This window comes from Anabrus simplex, chromosome X (genome assembly GCF_040414725.1).
Source record: "Anabrus simplex isolate iqAnaSimp1 chromosome X, ASM4041472v1, whole genome shotgun sequence".
Classification (NCBI taxonomy): domain Eukaryota; kingdom Metazoa; phylum Arthropoda; class Insecta; order Orthoptera; family Tettigoniidae; genus Anabrus; species Anabrus simplex.
In genome coordinates, this window is record NC_090279.1 from 113,623,323 (window position 1) to 113,641,221 (window position 17,899).

Here is a 17,899-nt window from a genome sequence, read left to right on the forward strand (position 1 = left end):
AACCAGGAATGAGTTAGCTGGAAAATTTATAATGTCCAATAACAGCACTAAAGATGGCGGCAAGTGAGATGTTCGAGTAAAGTTGCTCTTGCTACACCCTGCATAAATAGAAAGTTAAGTTGCAGAAAGTGTTGATCTGTGTGAACTAAGTTATATTTTCTAGTGCCTTCTTCCTTAAAAAGTAAACACTATGTCTCTGAAGGAAGTAGCTAAGAAGATATCGGCTTTTGAAGATTCCGTGAAAGACTTTCAAGATCGCCTTGACTCAGCAGTCAGTGCCGCCAACCCACAGAACGTGCTCCAAGCGCTTGGCGGCGAGTTCCAGGCAGTCAAGAAACAGGCCAACGAAGACATCTCTAAGCTTAAAGGGGAGTTGAAGGCTCTGGAAAATCGGCTCCAAACACAAGACGACGTTTTGGATGAGGCCGAACAGTACAGTCGCCAGAACTGCCTTTTATTGCATGGGGTCCCGGAACAGCCGTCCGAGGACGTTTACATCAAAATGCTAGAGACACTAAAACATAAACTCTCAATAGAACTTTCAATTCTGGATGTGGATCGCTGCCACAGGCTGGGCCGCCGTAATCGAACGTCTGCTGAGGTGGTCTCACATGGAAATCGACCGATCATTATCAAGTTCCTTCGATACCATGATCGTGATCGAGTGTGGTGCGCGAAGCGAGCTTTGAAGGGCACTGGACTCATGCTAACTGAGTCTCTCACAAGTGTGAGAAAAAACATCCTTAATAAGTCAAGAGATTTATGGGGAATGCAGAAATGCTGGACTCAAGATGGACGCATTTGTGTTTCACGGGCAGATGGAAGTAGGTTGAACATGTGAACTTAGTGAAAGAAATTATGTGTTTACTAATGTGTGTGTGTGTGTGTGTGAGAGAGAGAGAGAGTCAGTGGATCTACTCGCCAGGCTGCTCGGGTAAGCTCATTTTACTTCTTGCTTAATTTTATGTCCTACTGCTTAGTTTCAAATGTTTGTTGACCAGTACAACGGTAATACCATTGACCTGCATTCCTCTCCACAGCCCTCACCCACCCTACCACCTTCAACAGGACTTGTGTTGCAAGAGCAGCTCAGTAGCCACCCGCGATCGTTACATTGTTGCCACCTGAATGACCAGTCATTACTAGCTCATATGGAGGAGGTACAGGCTATTTTTGAAGTGAACAATGTACATATTATTGGAATCAGTGAAAGCTGGATGCGTAGAGACATGCCGTCATCGGCAGCTAACCTTGACAGATACTCAATATTACGCCATGACCGCACTGATAATATAGGTGGTGGGCTTCTACTTTATTACAGAAATGACCTGAAATGTAAGATAATTTCCACTTCTGACACAAGACTTACACTGCGACCAGAATTTGTGTTTGTAGAATTAGACTGCCATAAAAAGATATTAATAGGGATTGTATACAAGCCACCTAAAATAAGACAGACTGATGATTTTGAAGAGGTATTAGCAAATCTTATCTCGGCATGTGATGACATTATGGGTGATTTTAACACTGACCTAGTGAAGCGAATAACCTACTGAATTTATTTCTCGCCACAAACATGACTGTTCTACCCCTCAACGCTACTAATCACGTTCATTACTCTGACTGCACAAGTCATACCTTAATTGATCTTCTTGTGACAAATCAACCTCAGAAAGTAATTAAGCACCTGCTCCTGGCATTTCTTCACATGACCTATTGTACATGTGTTACTCTACGCGAATACCTAAGTACAAACCACGCTACATTACAGTACAAGACTTACGACATATGGACCGGAATAAACTGCGTATATAACTTGCCTTGGGACAGTATACGTAATTTTCAGAACATAAACTCTAAAGTAAACAAATTCATTTCAGTGGTACTGGAAATATGTGATAAACACGCACCAAAGAAACAGGTAAGAATCACTCGCCATTCATCCTTGTGGCTAACGGCCGAGATAAGATCTGCTATGGCCAGTCGTGACAAACTGTACAGACAATACAAACTGACGCATGACACAGATGATTTTGAGTGGTACAGGATTCTCAGAAACAAAACCAAGCAGCTAATTAGGTATTCTAAATATAAATACTTTCAGAAACTGATGAACACTAACAGACCGAGACAAAAATGGAGTAAATTACGTACGTTAGGTATAGGTAAAACCGTACAACAACATGTACCAAGTACACTGACTGACAGAGCAAATGCAACACCAAGAAGGAGTCGTCAGAACTTTATGCCAATTGCAGGGTAGACTGACGTCACTGAGGTATGCTCATGATGTGAAATGCGCCGCTGTGCTGCGCACGTAGCGAACGATAAATGGGACAAGGCGTTGGCGAATGGCCCACTTCGTACCGTGATTTCTCAGCTGACAGTCATTGTAGAACGTGTTGTCGTGTGCCACAGGACACGTGTATAGCTAAGAATGCCAGGCCGCCGTCAACGGAGGCATTTCCAGCAGACAGACGACTTTACGAGGGGTATGGTGATCGGGCTGAGAAGGGCAGGTTGGTCGCTTCGTCAAATCGCAGCCGATACCCATAGGGATGTGTCCACGGTGCAGCGCCTGTGGCGAAGATGGTTGGCGCAGGGACATGTGGCACGTGCGAGGGGTCCAGGCGCAGCCCGAGTGACGTCAGCACGCGAGGATCGGCGCATCCGCCGCCAAGCGGTGGCAGCCCCGCACGCCACGTCAACCGCCTTTCTTCAGCATGTGCAAGACACCCTGGCTGTTCCAATATCGACCAGAACAATTTCCCGTCGATTGGTTGAAGGAGGCCTGCACTCCCGGCGTCCGCTCAGAAGACTACCATTGACTCCACAGCATAGACGTGCACGCCTGGCATGGTGCCGGGCTAGAGCGACTTGGATGAGGGAATGGCGGAACGTCGTGTTCTCCGATGAGTCACGCTTCTGTTCTGTCAGTGATGGTCACCGCAGACGAGTGTGGCGTCGGCGTGGAGAAAGGTCAAATCCGGCAGTAACTGTGGAGCGCCCTACCGCTAGACAACGCGGCATCATGGTTTGGGGCGCTATTGCGTATGATTCCACGTCACCTCTAGTGCGTATTCAAGGCACGTTAAATGCCCACCGCTACGTGCAGCATGTGGTGCGGCCGGTGGCACTCCCGTACCTTCAGGGGCTGCCCAATGCTCTGTTTCAGCAGGATAATGGCCGCCCACACACTGCTCGCATCTCCCAACAGGCTCTACGAGGTGTACAGATGCTTCCGTGGCCAGCGTACTCTCCGGATCTCTCACCAATCGAACACGTGTGGGATCTCATTGGACGCCGTTTGCAAACTCTGCCCCAGCCTCGTACGGACGACCAACTGTGGCAAATGGTTGACAGAGAATGGAGAACCATCCCTCAGGACACCATCCGCACTCTCATTGACTCTGTACCTCGACGTGTTTCTGCGTGCATCGCCGCTCGCGGTGGTCCTACATCCTACTGAGTCGATGCCGTGCGCATTGTGTAACCTGCATATCGGTTTGAAATAAACATCAATTATTCGTCCGTGCCGTCTCTGTTTTTTCCCCAACTTTCATCCCTTTCGAACCACTCCTTCTTGGTGTTGCATTTGCTCTGTCAGTCAGTGTATATCGCTAGAGGCTTTAAATGATTATTTCGCTTGGCCAAGAATAGTCTCTACCTCCTTCCCTAAAAGTTCACTACCGTTGTTTCAACAGCATTCTGTGCATGAGCAATTCTCTTTTAGAAATATCACTTCGGGTGTGATATACTCTATTACATCTAATGCCACAGGTAATGATGACATTCCTATATCGCTGATTAGAGATATCTTGGGAGCTGTTCTGCCAATACTAACACATACACTGACTGACAGAGCAAATGCAACACCAAGAAGGAGTCGTTCGAAAGGGATGAAAGTTGGGGAAAAAACAGAGACGGCACGGACGAATAATTGATGTTTATTTCAAACCGATATGCAGGTTACACAATGCGCACGGCATCGACTCAGTAGGATGTAGGACCACCGCGAGCGGCGATGCACGCAGAAACACGTCGAGGTACAGAGTCAATAAGAGTGTGGATGGTGTCCTGAGGGATGGTTCTCCATTCTCTGTCAACCATTTGCCACAGTTGGTCGTCCGTACGAGGCTGGGGCAGAGTTTGCAAACGGCGTCCAATGAGATCCCACACGTGTTCGATTGGTGAGAGATCCGGAGAGTACGCTGGCCACGGAAGCATCCGTACACCTCGTAGAGCCTGTTGGGAGATGCGAGCAGTGTGTGGGCGGGCATTATCCTGCTGAAACAGAGCATTGGGCAGCCCCTGAAGGTACGGGAGTGCCACCGGCCGCAGCACATGCTGCACGTAGCGGTGGGCATTTAACGTGCCTTGAATACGCACTAGAGGTGACGTGGAATCATACGCAATAGCGCCCCAAACCATGATGCCGCGTTGTCTAGCGGTAGGGCGCTCCACAGTTACTGCCGGATTTGACCTTTCTCCACGCCGACGCCACACTCGTCTGCGGTGACTATCACTGACAGAACAGAAGCGTGACTCATCGGAGAACACGACGTTCCGCCATTCCCTCATCCAAGTCGCTCTAGTCCGGCACCATGCCAGGCGTACACGTCTATGCTGTGGAGTCAATGGTAGTCTTCTGAGCGGACGCCGGGAGTGCAGGCCTCCTTCAACCAATCGACGGGAAATTGTTCTGGTCGATATTGGAACAGCCAGGGTGTCTTGCACATGCTGAAGAATGGCGGTTGACCTGGCGTGCGGGGCTGCCACCGCTTGGCGGCGGATGCGCCGATCCTCGCGTGCTGACGTCACTCGGGCTGCGCCTGAAGCCCTCGCACGTGCCACATGTCCCTGCGCCAACCATCTGCGCCACAGGCGCTGCACCGTGGACACATCCCTATGGGTATCGGCTGCGATTTGACGAAGCGACCAACCTGCCCTTCTCAGCCCGATCACCATACCCCTCGTAAAGTCGTCTGTCTGCTGGAAATGCCTCCATTGACGGCGGCCTGGCATTCTTAGCTATACACGTGTCCTGTGGCACACGACAACACGTTCTACAATGACTGTCGGCTGAGAAATCACGGTACGGAGTGGGCCATTCGCCAACGCCTTGTCCCATTTATCGTTCGCTACGTGCGCAGCATAGCGGCGCATTTCACATCATGAGCATACCTCAGTGACGTCAGTCTACCCTGCAATTGGCATAAAGTTCTGACCACTCCTTCTTGGTGTTGCATTTGCTCTGTCAGTCAGTGTATATTTAACTACTGCCTGACAAACGGAGTGTTCCCAGATGTTTGGAAAGATGCACTAATTAGACCCATCCCGAAGAGCTCCAAGTTAGATTCGCCTTCAGATTATCGTCCAGTATCCATCCTGCCACCCCTATCCAAGGTACTTGAACGCCTAGTTCACACACAAGTTACTGAATACCTTACCAAGCATTCCCTCCTCAATCCCTTCCAATCCGACTTCAGGAAAGAACATAGCACTGCGACAGCTTTACTACGAGTGACAGATGATATCAGACGTTCAATGGACCAACGTGACGTGACTATACTGACATTATTAGATCTCAATAGTGCCTTCGACACTGTCAACCCTCAGTTACTACTGCACAAACTTCGAGAACTAAATTTTAATAGTGTGTCACTTCGGTTCTTTTCCTCTTACCTTGGAAATCGCCGACAACGTGTGACAGTGGGAAATGTGACTTCAGGGTGGCAAAGTAAGACCCTCGGCGTCCTTCAGGGGTCGGTCCTGGGACCACTGTTATTTATCATCCAAATTAATGATATATCGAAAGCTCTTAAATTCTGCTAAGTGCAAGTGTACGCAGATGATGTACAAATTTACTGTCATTCAAAACCGAGTGATATTGATACTGCAATTACTAAAATAAATTCCGACCTAAAACATCTTAGTGACTTTGCAAATGAAAACAGTTTACTAATAAACCCGAATAAAACTCAAGTTATTATTATCGGTACCAGTAAAAACCTATATTCCCTCAAGCAATGGGACATTTCTTCAATAATTTTAAACAGTAAAATCATACCCTACTCTACTTCAGTGACTAACTTAGGAATTATTATGACTGAGACCCTAAATTGGACTCAACAGGTGATAAGCACATGTAATAAACTACACAAATGCTTATATCCTCTGAGGCGATTCTATAATGCATTCTCGGTTCGACTAAAAGTACAACTAATTCACACTCTTATACTACCTATACTTGACTATTGTGACACTGTGTTGACTGAAATTACCTGCAACAGTAACAAGAAACTGGACCGGAGCCTCAATAGCTGCGTAAGGTATATATTTAATCTGCGATATGATGCTCATATATCACCATATTATAAGGAATTGTCGTGGCTTTGAGTGCACCAGCGCCGTGAATTTCACATGTTATCACTTCTGCACAAAATACTTTCCACTAATACTCCCGACTATCTTTCTTCACCTTTTTCTTACCTCTCTTCATATCATGACCACAATACGAGATCTGGCTCCTCTCTTACCATACCTGTAAACGACATTGCTGCTTACAACCGCTCCTTCATAATCTCAGCATCCAGAGCATGGAATTTGCTACCTACGAACATTAGGGACGATCCCTCTCATCGCAATTTTAAAGTGGCGTGCCGCGAGTATTTGTTGAGTAGATCCTGCTGACTTGCTGGATAATTGTTGAGTGAATGAATGAACGGATTATTGCAGTTACATCACGTAAGTGTATTTTACTTTGTGTAGTTTAAAATTATGGATTCTTTTATTGTCATTTTTAATATTATTACTATTGTTTTGCTATTAATATTATTTGTGTTATTTGTATTTGTAAGTTATGTCCATGTAGAGTCTTCTAGTGGTTAAGTGTAAGAGAGGGCCTTGAGCCCTAACTTCGCCACCAATAAAGGCATTATCTATCTATCTATCTATCTATCTATCTATCTATCTATCTATCAGACCATATATATTTGTATTACTTGTATGTAAGATGATCGGAATCATCATTGCAGTGGAACAGTACAATAAAGTGACAAGTGAAGTAATGAATCAAAGATGGATAAAACTCAGGGGTGGGGGATGCAGATGAAGAGGACACCCACAGTATCCCATACCTGTTGTAAGAGGTGATTGAAGGGGGTGAACAGGGGATGAATGTCTTTGAGCCATGAGACTACTTGTAATTGGATGGTGTTATGCATCACTTGACCAAGCGCCAAAAGTAGATTTTGAGATATAGACACAAACGCAAAATCCTTTGTATTAATTCATGTTTCCTTTTAAATGTGAGGTATTATATACCAATATGAAGATAAGAACATAAATGTATTCAAGTTAGGGATATTTAAAGTAAGTCATCGTAATCTGAGATAATAGTGCTTCGTCACTTGATGCTTTATTGTGGTTACATTCATTTTTATTTTGCATCACTTGACCAACAAATAAAATTGTCATTTAGTGATAGATTTGTCTTTTTAAAATACAGTGCAGTGTAAAGTATGGTACTTGTTAACTAATTTTATTGCTTATTTAAGTACAAGATGAAATTATACATAACAGGATACAACATGACATAGAAAAAACATGAATTTTAGAATATACAGTGTTATGAAAGATGTTGCTCATAGGATCAGTCGTGCTGCAGTAGCACCTTCTGATCCAGTGAGGAAAGCAATGGCAAACTTCCTCACTTCTCATCTTGCCTAGTATGTCTCATTAGCGGTCTGCCATTGGTTTTTGTGGTTTTTCCTATAACTGCATAACCTTTGGTCGTGCTATTTGAAGATCCAACCAGCCTCTGGGCTGATGACCTGACAGACACACATATTACACTGCTAGATCATAATATTAAAGCATCGTAAACACACAGTTTCTCCAAGTGTAATATAATGAAGGATTTTAAGAATTTTTGAGTTCAAAATCCATATTTCCACAACCAAACCAATCTATATCATCGTCTATTCCAGGATCACTAAACAAGCCCTTATAGAAAAGCTTAGCATCATTGGGAATTAGCTCGATGAGAGAGCGTAGGTCGTTCAGTTTCGCTTCTGAAACTGGTTTTCCATTGGGCCATAACAGAGTGAGCAGACCATGTAGAGCTGATCCATTGTCATTCTGAAGCTGCGACCAACTGTAGATTTCTTAATGTTCCCTTCAACAGTGCGTTCTGCATGAAAATGCATTTTGAAGAAAATGCTAAAAGGTTTATCTTTCTTCAAGTCTATTTCTCTCACATGCAGCCAGATGACCGTCTCACTGTTTCTGCCTGCTTCCTGTTTACAATGTGCTTCTCCAGATGAACTGTACTATGAAAATCCATTCCGGTCATTCTGTCCACAACAAGCAGGTTCATCTTTCGGCACATCTTCATTACATTTATGTAGTCTTCGGTGGTATAGAGGCGCTGCTGAAATTTAAAAGCACATTCTACATCCCCAAAGTCGCTGTCGTTAGGGAGGAAGCTATGGCCTGGAAATAAAAATATTTGTGTAATCTTTTCAATGGTAAAGTGTTGTTCAAAAACTGTTTTCAGAAGTAGAACAATCGTTATATTACGATTCTGGCCTCCGCAAAAATCTGACCACAATATGACTTCCTTGGTGTTGTGCATGTTTTCCATGAGATGCTTGTACAAGCAGGATCCAATCCCCTGAGCCCCTCGTCCTACTTTTCCTTCCAAACAGACATAACAATGATCTTTATTATCTTTCCCACTGTGAATCCCTAAGTTATATAACCACAACTGGCGCTTGTAAGAAACCACATCTGTGGGAATACGGAACAATGGCAGTGTTTTTCAAGGCCAAAAAAAAATTTTCGAGTTTTTCATCCAATTTTGATTTTTCCCTAATGGAGGATTTTAGGTTCTGGGCGTACGCCGTAGGGAAGAAGACCTGTGCGGGAATCTTCTATGTGGGAATCCACATTTAGCATAACACGACCAAGCGACTGCACGCTTGGCGTTTGGTCAAAATTCATTTCCCGCAAAATCATATTGGGAATAAAAGTCCAAACAATAATCTATGTAAAGTTTACACTTTTAGCTACCAGATGGTGCAATAATATAAAAAAATCCATTTCAGCGCTTGGTCAGTTGATGCATAACACCATCCAATTAGTACAATTATATGACGAACACCATGGTTGAGATTACTTGCAATTAATATTGCCATATGAGGAACACCATGGGTCGAAATTACTTGCGAGTAGCATGAATATATTGGAGGAACACCATGTATCTATGTTACCTGGGAGAAGTACCATTATATGAGGACACCTTGGGTCTCTGTTACCTATGAGCATTATCATTGTATGAGGAACACTATGGGTCTACATTACCTAGGAGAAGTATCACCATGGGTCAACATTACTTGCAATTAGTATCATGATGTGAGGAACACTATAAGTCTATGTTACCTAGCAGCAGTACCATTATATGAGGAACACTATGGGTCTACATTACCCAGAAGTACCACCATGGGTCGACATTACTTGCGATTAGTGTCACCGTGTGAGGAACACTATGGGTCTATGTTACCTAGCAGCAGTACCATTATATGAGGAACACTATGGGTCTCTGTTACTTAGGAGCAATACCATTATATGAGGAACACCATGAATCTATGTTACCTAGGAGTAGTACCATTATATGAGGAACAATATGGGTCTCTGTTACCTAACAGCAATACTATTATATGAGGAACACTATGGGTCTCTGTTACCTAGGAGCAATACCATTATATGAGGAACACCATGCGTCGATATTACTTGCAATTAGTATCGCCATATGAGGAACACTATGGGTCTACATTACCTATGAGCAATACCATTGTATGAAGAATACCATGAGTTGACATTTTTAGTATCACCATGTGAAGAACACTGTGGGTCTAGGTTACCTAGGAGCAGTACCACCATATGAGGAATACCATGGGTCTGTGATTAGTACCTTCGTGTGCTTCCTGCCAAAGTGGGAGAATGGGCACTTAACTGCACAGACTAGTGTCTAGTCAGAGAAGGAGTGAGCACTGTGCTTGAATGTGTTCCATTACCTATGAGTAGTACATCTACCTGAGGAACGTCAGGGGCCTACGTTGCCTATGATTAGCACCACTATGTGATGAACACCACCGGTTTAATGTTGCCCATGATTAGTTCCACTATGTGAGGAAGCCCATGATGTGAGTAGTGCCCTTATGTGAAGAACAGCATGGGTCTGTACTGCCTGTGAGTGGTGCCATTGTGTGTGACATACCATAGGTCTATATTACCTGTGATTAGTACCACCATACGAGGAACACCTACATTACCTGTGATCGGTACCAATGTGGGAGGAACACCACGGTTCTGCATTACCAGTGATGAGTACTATTATGATGGGCTGGTGACCTGGATTTTGGATCCTTTTGGACAACAAGCATCATCTCAGAAAAGAAGGCATTGGTATTAATATTTATTTATGACAATTACTGTACAGAAATATGGAATGTCTAGAGACAAATTGTGAGCCCTCATCTACATATAAAATGTCCCCTAGACCTATCTTAAAATTAGATCTGATTTACAGTATTTACATAGTTTAAAAATACTTAAATAAAACTGTGTAATATATACATGTACAATTAATTTATAATTCCTGTGCTCACATACTTCCTTTCACTCTACCAATCTGTCATTCATGCAGCAGTTTTATTAAATTACATTTTCCTTTACATACCTCTGAAATTTTGGAAGTGGCAAGTTCTGATTTTCCCTGACAGCAAGTTCCATAGCTTTGCGGAATACCAATAAAAACTCTTTGCGGAATACCAATAAAAACTCTTCTGAAAAGCAGAGGTATGGGTAAAAGGGTGTTTTAACTTTTCACCTCTGTTTGCTGAGTAATGAACATAGAAAGGGCACGGGAAGGGATTAATTTCTATAGAGGCAGAAAGGGATTTCCGGAGAAAAAACAGGTCAGTTTGTTTGGCTGTTGTCACAATGGATGGTAACATTATTGGATGGGAGAGGGAATGACAGTTAATTAGCCTGTTGGCAAGGTGCTGCACACTCTGCAGCCTGCTCATGTGGGACGCCCAACAGGTGGACCATATGTGACTATGGGCAAGGTGCTGCACACTCTGGAGCCTGCTCATGTTCGTTGCTGTTTAACTGTCCAACAGGTGGACCGTACATGTGAATGGGCATGGGGCTGCACACACTGCAGCCTGCTCATGTGGGATGTCCAACAGGTGGACCATATATGAGAATGGGCATAGTGCTACACACTCTGCAGCCTGCTCATGTTCATTGCTTTTGTGCGATGTCCAACAGGTGGACCGTACGTGAGTATGGGCAAGGTGCTGCACACTCTGCAGCCTGCTCATGTTCGTTGCTGTTTAACTGTCCAACAGATGGACCGTACGTGAGTATGGGCAAGGTGCTGTACGTGAGTATGGGCAAGGTGCTGCACACTCTGCAGCCTACTCATGTTCGTCGCTGTTGTGCAATGTCCAACGGATGGACCGAACATGAGTATGGGCAAGGTGCTGCACACTCTGCAGCCTGCTCATGTTTGTTGCTGTTGTAGGATGCCCAACGGGTGGACCGAACATGAGAATGGGCCAACCCAAGCAAAGATAAGCCGACCTTATGGCTTGTGAACTGAAGCCTCTTAAATTTCTTTGTAGGAACCAGAGGATTTTTGATGCCCTGCATCTTGCTTCTTCACACTGTATATGTCCGACTCGTTGGCTGAATGGTCAGCATTACTGGCCTTCGGTTCAGAGGGTCCCGGGTTCGATTCCCGGCCAGGTTGAGGATTTTAACCTTCATTGGTCAATTCCAATGGCCCCGGGGCTGGGTGTTTGTGCTGTCCGCAACATCCCTGCAACTCACACACCACACATAACACTATCCTCCACCACAATAACACGCAGTTACCTACACATGGCAGATGCCGCCCACCCTTATCGGGGGGGATCTGCCTTACAAGGGCTGCACTCGGCAAGAAATAGCCATATGAAATTATATATACACTGTATATTCCACTTTGGATCTTCTGATTTTTTGGATTCAAGGTTAGTTTTTATTATTATTCATTTTAGAGTCAAGTCAAAGGATACATTTTCATTCTGTTTCAGCTCATAGCATTAAGAGCCAATGACCTGGCTAATAGGTCCCTTTAAACAGCCAACATCATCATCATCATCATCATCATCATCATCATCATCATGGATTGCAACAGGAAAAGATGCATATAAAAGGATGAACTAAATAGCTAGTCAGTGTGGAAGAAAGGGAGCAATGGAAAGAATAAAAGACAAGGAATTATATTGTGTAAAAATGTGCAGAATGTCTCCGTCCATTCAAGTTTCTCCCTTTCTGTTCCTAGCTCTTCTACTGCTATCCTACCATGTGTTCATTTTCATATTCCTATCTCTCGGTGTAGTTATGACTAGTTTTAAAACTTGTTTATTCCTTTCCATGTCTTTTAGGTTTACATTGGAAGATAAATTGATGATAATTTTATTGTGCCATTTTGAAATGTACTTTGCCAGCTGTTTCTTGCTTTAATATTTTGGTTCTTTATCTCTTTACCTTTTTGATTCCTTACTCATAGCCTTGTGCAGACAATAAGGAGGAAATATCCTTGGGGCAAGATTCTGTTGACGAACTGGTCCCACGTGTCAAAGAAGAAAACAAGTAAGTACACTACTAAACCTACACAATATGAAATGTGTTGCTTACCTGTTGACTGTCACCATCAGTGTTGGGTGCTTTATCTCTGTGAAATGATCATGTTTGTCAAGTTAATCGTATCTTCCAAGGTTAAATTTATTCCTTAATATCATAAAAAACTAGTGGTTGCATCTTATAAATCTCATTCTGTATTGATGATTATCCCTTTAGAAATGAAGAAAGACATATAATCAACCTCAAGGAGGATCGTATAAGTGAAAACTAGTGGTTGGAGTCTAGTGAAATTTCACATTATTTAAAACATGTTGAATGTGTTTCTGAATATACTTTTATTGAAAACATAACCACAAAAAACTAAGGTAGAATGAGATGTATCTGGAGTGGGATCATTATCACACTGTACTTTTCACTGTAGTAAATTCCCTGAATGTACACAGCACACTAACCACTCGAGAGGTTTTATTACCTTGTTATTTATCACTAGGAGTCAGAATTATGTGTTACAAGAAAATTCTTTTCCATATTTTTTTTTCATCATTACCATAGGGTTATTGTCCGACTCGTTGGCTGAATGGTCAGCGTACTGGCCTTTGGTTCAGAGGGTCTCGGGTTCGATTCCCGGCCGGGTCGGGGATATTAACCTTAATTGGTTGATTCCAATGGCACGGGGGCTGGGTGTATGTGTTGTCTTCATCATCATTTCATCATCATCACGACGCGCAGGTCGCCTACGGGAGTCAAATAGAAAGACCTGCACCTGGCGAGCCGAACCCATCCTGGGATATACCGGCACTAAAAGCCATACGCCATTCCATTTCATAGGGTTACACTTACTCCCTGATACACTAAAAAGATTGAAAGTTGACAAAGATGCATTTGCCCTTCCTTCTCAATGAAACAAAGTTAATACATACAGTTTTCTACTATTCCTCCCCTCTCAACAGAGTAATTTCTAATCTCCCTCATCCCCCTGCATAGCGACTATAACCGGAGCTTCAGTCCAGCAGTGCCGCAGCTCAGATATGTACTGTAAATTCTCCCCAAGTTACTTAGGTTATAGTTACAGTTAGTTCCAGTTGTTGCTCATGTCCTTTCATGATACCCAGTGAATGGATTTGGTTCCAAGAATTACTTGTGTTTTGTTTGCCTGAGAAAGAGTTCAAGTTTTTATATTTCATAGGATTTAATAGACTTTGCTCCTAAGTACACCATAGTCTTTGAAATCCTGAAATAGCATTCTTTGCAAGTCCTCTTGTACCAATGGAAATGTGCATCACAGCAAGCCATCATATTTTCAGTTTTTGTCATTTAACCACAGACAGGAAGGGCGGCTAATCTTGACATATTGTTTGGGAGCAGGCTTGTCATACAGTTTGCTAATAAGTGAGTTAAATCTGTCAATTTTAGAATCAATGTTGCCTAACAATAGAATATCTTTCCAGGGTCCATTGACGACTTCGCACTTCAGGTGATCCAAATTAATATTTCTACAGGTGCTGATCTTCAGCTTGTATTTGGGTGCATGATGGGAGGAGTGTGAGTTGAGATGAATGGAACAGGAATTTAACCATGATTCAGCACTGAATGAGGATTGTTAGTTATGATATGGTATATTAATGTGTGTGAAGTGTGATTATTTTTATATATGTGATTAGTAGGTTTAAAAGGAAGAATACCGGGCGATTTTGTCGTGCGGTTAAGAGCTTCAGCTGTGAGCTTGCATCCGGGGAATATGGGTTTGAATCCCACTGTCGGCAGCCCTGAGGATGGTTTTCCATGGTTTCCCATTTTCACACCAGGCTTAATTACCTTAATTATGGCCATGGCCGCTTCCTTCCCATTCCTAGGCCGTTCCTATCCCATCGTCACCATAAGACCTATCTGTGTTGGTGCGACGTAAAGCAAACTAGCAAAAAAGAAATAAAAGGAAGAATAGTCAGGTTACAAGAAGAATTCATGTCTAGTTGTTTTTCAGTTTGGGCTTAATTTTTCATTAGGTTGATCTTGAAGTCTTTTATGATTATTCCATGCTTATGGAAAAACATGAGTTCAAATATACAAGCTTCAAAATCAGACATGGTCATTATGCCAAGGGGTTTTTAGGGAACTAACAGTAATCTCATTCAGAATGAACTGAGCACCATGTAATGACTTGCGTATTACTTTACATTTGAAGTGCTTTACATAATAAAGGTTTACTGCCATCAGATCAGCTCCAGTTTGTTGTTGTAGTGATCAAGTGCTACTGTAGAGTATGAGATGGTAGATGTCAGCCACCATACTAAAACTTGTATTTTATTATCAACAACAATTGCATGTATCTCCTCAGTTTGAGCAGGAATGGAGGATATCTTTAAGGCACCATTTTAAACACCATGGTGTAGAGGAAACAGTTTGTTCCTAAGGAATGCCTCTGTGATGGGAGGGGAGAGATAGGTCTGAGTAATATTGAATCTCTCTGTATTGCTAGGCTTCATCCAGCTGGTTGTCTTGCCATTCAATTCAGCTTTTATCTAGAACAATTGTTTTTTTCAATCCTTTCAGGTCAGGAAATTCATGTATAAGTGAGCCTAGGGTCTCCTGCAGTAATTTAATTTAGTGGTAACTAGCATATGTACCCGTGCTTGGCTACGGTATTCTGCATTGTAAACGGATTTCTCTGTAAATTACTGTAAAGGCAGTGAGTAAGATTATATTAAATTACATCCACTAGTAAACTTCACCATCAAATGCTTCATTCAGTGTTGTACATGGTTGGTCCTATGACATTTTCTTGTATCTCCCATATTTATGAGTTAGATTCAGTTAGTCATTGAATGCGGTGAAATTTGGTTCAATTTTCACATACTACTATATTTATTTGATACTCATGTGACACTGAAATCATAAAATTTGGCGAACATATGGCCACTGAACATGTCAGTGTGCATGCCCAATGTCATGATTGCATCTTTCCTATAAGTGTGCCAAAGTATAACTTTTACATGTTAAAAGTACACAGTTAACTTGAACTTGAGAAATGCAGTTCTATTTAACGTATAAGTCGTAGGCCTAATGTTGTAGATCTCTCCAAATTGAAAGGCACCATTGTTAACCCCATGGTATAGAGGAAATAGTTTGTTTTTAAGGAATGCCTGTGTGATGCTTTACCTTGTGTGATACAACTTACCATTTAGCCACCAATTATTCCGAAACAAAGGTCCGCACCGTTGTTGAAATTGCATCCATATTCCGATATTTTCCGGGACCGAAACTTATACCTTTTCAAAGAAAATTGTGTCCAGGTTTTGGGGTTAGCACTCTCACACATATAGAGTAATTAAGGAAGAATGTAATACAGTTGAGAAAGTTCAAATGAATAGAAAATAGGTTTATAACTGAGGACAGCCGGATAGGACAAATATGTAAATACCAAGTGGATGTATTGGAAAATCAAATGTCCCACAATAAACTATGATGGTATGAGTTACAGATATCAGAAAGCTGTAACAGAGGAGAAATTTAGCCGCAGGGATTCTTAGGTAAACTGATAAGGAAATGACTAATGGTGTTATTACTTAAGAGATTGAAGGACGGTTATAACCTCCACCGATATTCCACGGGATGAGTATATACTAAATATGCATTGGCACTGCCGGTGGTTCCAAGTAGCCTACGTACTAGCCATGCATCTTGGTGGGAGTGCTATGTGCCTACTGATGAGCCCAACTTTGCATACGGGGGCAAAACGCTGGCAACCAGAAATGAATTAGCTGGAAAATGTATGTCCAATAATGGACCATTTATGTTGGTATTATAAATTTACTCATTTGGGACAAATATTTCAGATTCCCTAAGGGAATCAACATCTATATCATCTGATGGCCAAGCAGGCATCAATTTTTGCTAATGAGACAAATTCTGTCATAGTGCATTGGCACTGCCAATGGCTCCAAGTAGCCTACTCAGTGGCCTCCACGGTGTGCACTAGCCGTGCATCTTAGTGGATGTGCTATGTGCCAACTGATGAGCCCAACTTGGCACACGGGGGCAAAACGCTGGCAACCAGGAATGAGTTAGATGGAAAAATTTATAATGTCCAATAATAGACCATTTATATTGTAAATTTACTCATTCAGGACAAATACGTCAGGTTCCCTATGGAAATCAACTTCTATATCATAAACGGTATGTTCCGAGCTGTCAGTGGGGAGATGCATGGAGTGGCATTAGTAGATGAATACGTTCATGTAGTGTCTTTGAAACTAGAAATGATCACAGTATGAAGATAAAGTTGGATTTCAAGAGAACAAATGAGGGCAAATATTAGTTTATAGGAAGAGGGGTTGGGATTGGAAAAACTTAGCAAGGGAGATGTTCAATAAATTTCCAATTTCTTTGCAATCATTTAAGAAAAAGCTAGGAAAACAACTGGCAGGGAATCTCCTACCTGAGCGACTGCCCTAAATGCAAATCAGTAATGATTGATGATTGAACAATGTAGTGAGATTTGCAATTGAATTCAGGCTTTTGGCATGCAATCCAGTGATTAGAAATTGTGTTACCACCACCTCCAACTGGCTAACCATGGTCTCAACCATTTACAGAGTTACCATCTTGTGTAATAATCCGTGCCTCAGTTCCTGGAACTTAGGCTGGTAAAACTAATAGGTCATAAGTTACAAATTGTGAGTCCCTAAGGATATATAAGAATAGAGTATAGCAGCCATCCTGCATAGCAGTACTTATCTCAGTTCTCGAAAGTTGGACTGATAAAGCTAATAGGTCGTAGTTTACAAGTTGTGTGTCTCTGTGATAGCGCTGTATAGTTAAGCCTGTAAGAACCATGTATCACCATTTTCCCCAGCACAGCTCCTTAAAGTTAGTCTCATATAACGAATGTATAGCCCATTTTGTCTCAGAAGCCCTAGCACCTTGTAGGTGTACGCGGCCGCCATCTTGTTTATTAGCCAGGCAGGCAACTTAAGATTCATGTATTTATGTCCAGCCCTTCAAAATCATACCAAACAAAACCCTGTCGCCTACCTAGTGACCGGTGCTCTGCCCGAAGGCCTGCAGATTACAATGTGTTGTGTGATCAGCACGACGATTCCTCATGGCCATTATTCTTGTCTCTCTATACCAGGCCTTCAGAAACATTGTGTTTTAAAATCAAGTAATTTGCTTTAAAATTTAAGTAAATTATTTTAAT

General features: G+C 42.5%; 1 protein-coding gene across 1 annotated transcript in view; it reads left to right on the plus strand.

Moving 5' to 3' along the window:
• The window catches only part of LOC136885970 (uncharacterized protein PF3D7_1120000), a 50,790-nt gene extending 37,817 nt beyond the window's left edge, over window positions 1–12,973 (plus strand). Inside the window, exons 4-5 of the mRNA XM_068230883.1 lie at window positions 12,629–12,711; window positions 12,919–12,973. Of these exons, the coding sequence (XP_068086984.1) occupies window positions 12,629–12,711; window positions 12,919–12,973 (138 nt within the window). The remainder of the gene's footprint in view (window positions 1–12,628; window positions 12,712–12,918) is intronic.
• Window positions 12,974–17,899: the final 4,926 nt, after the last annotated feature.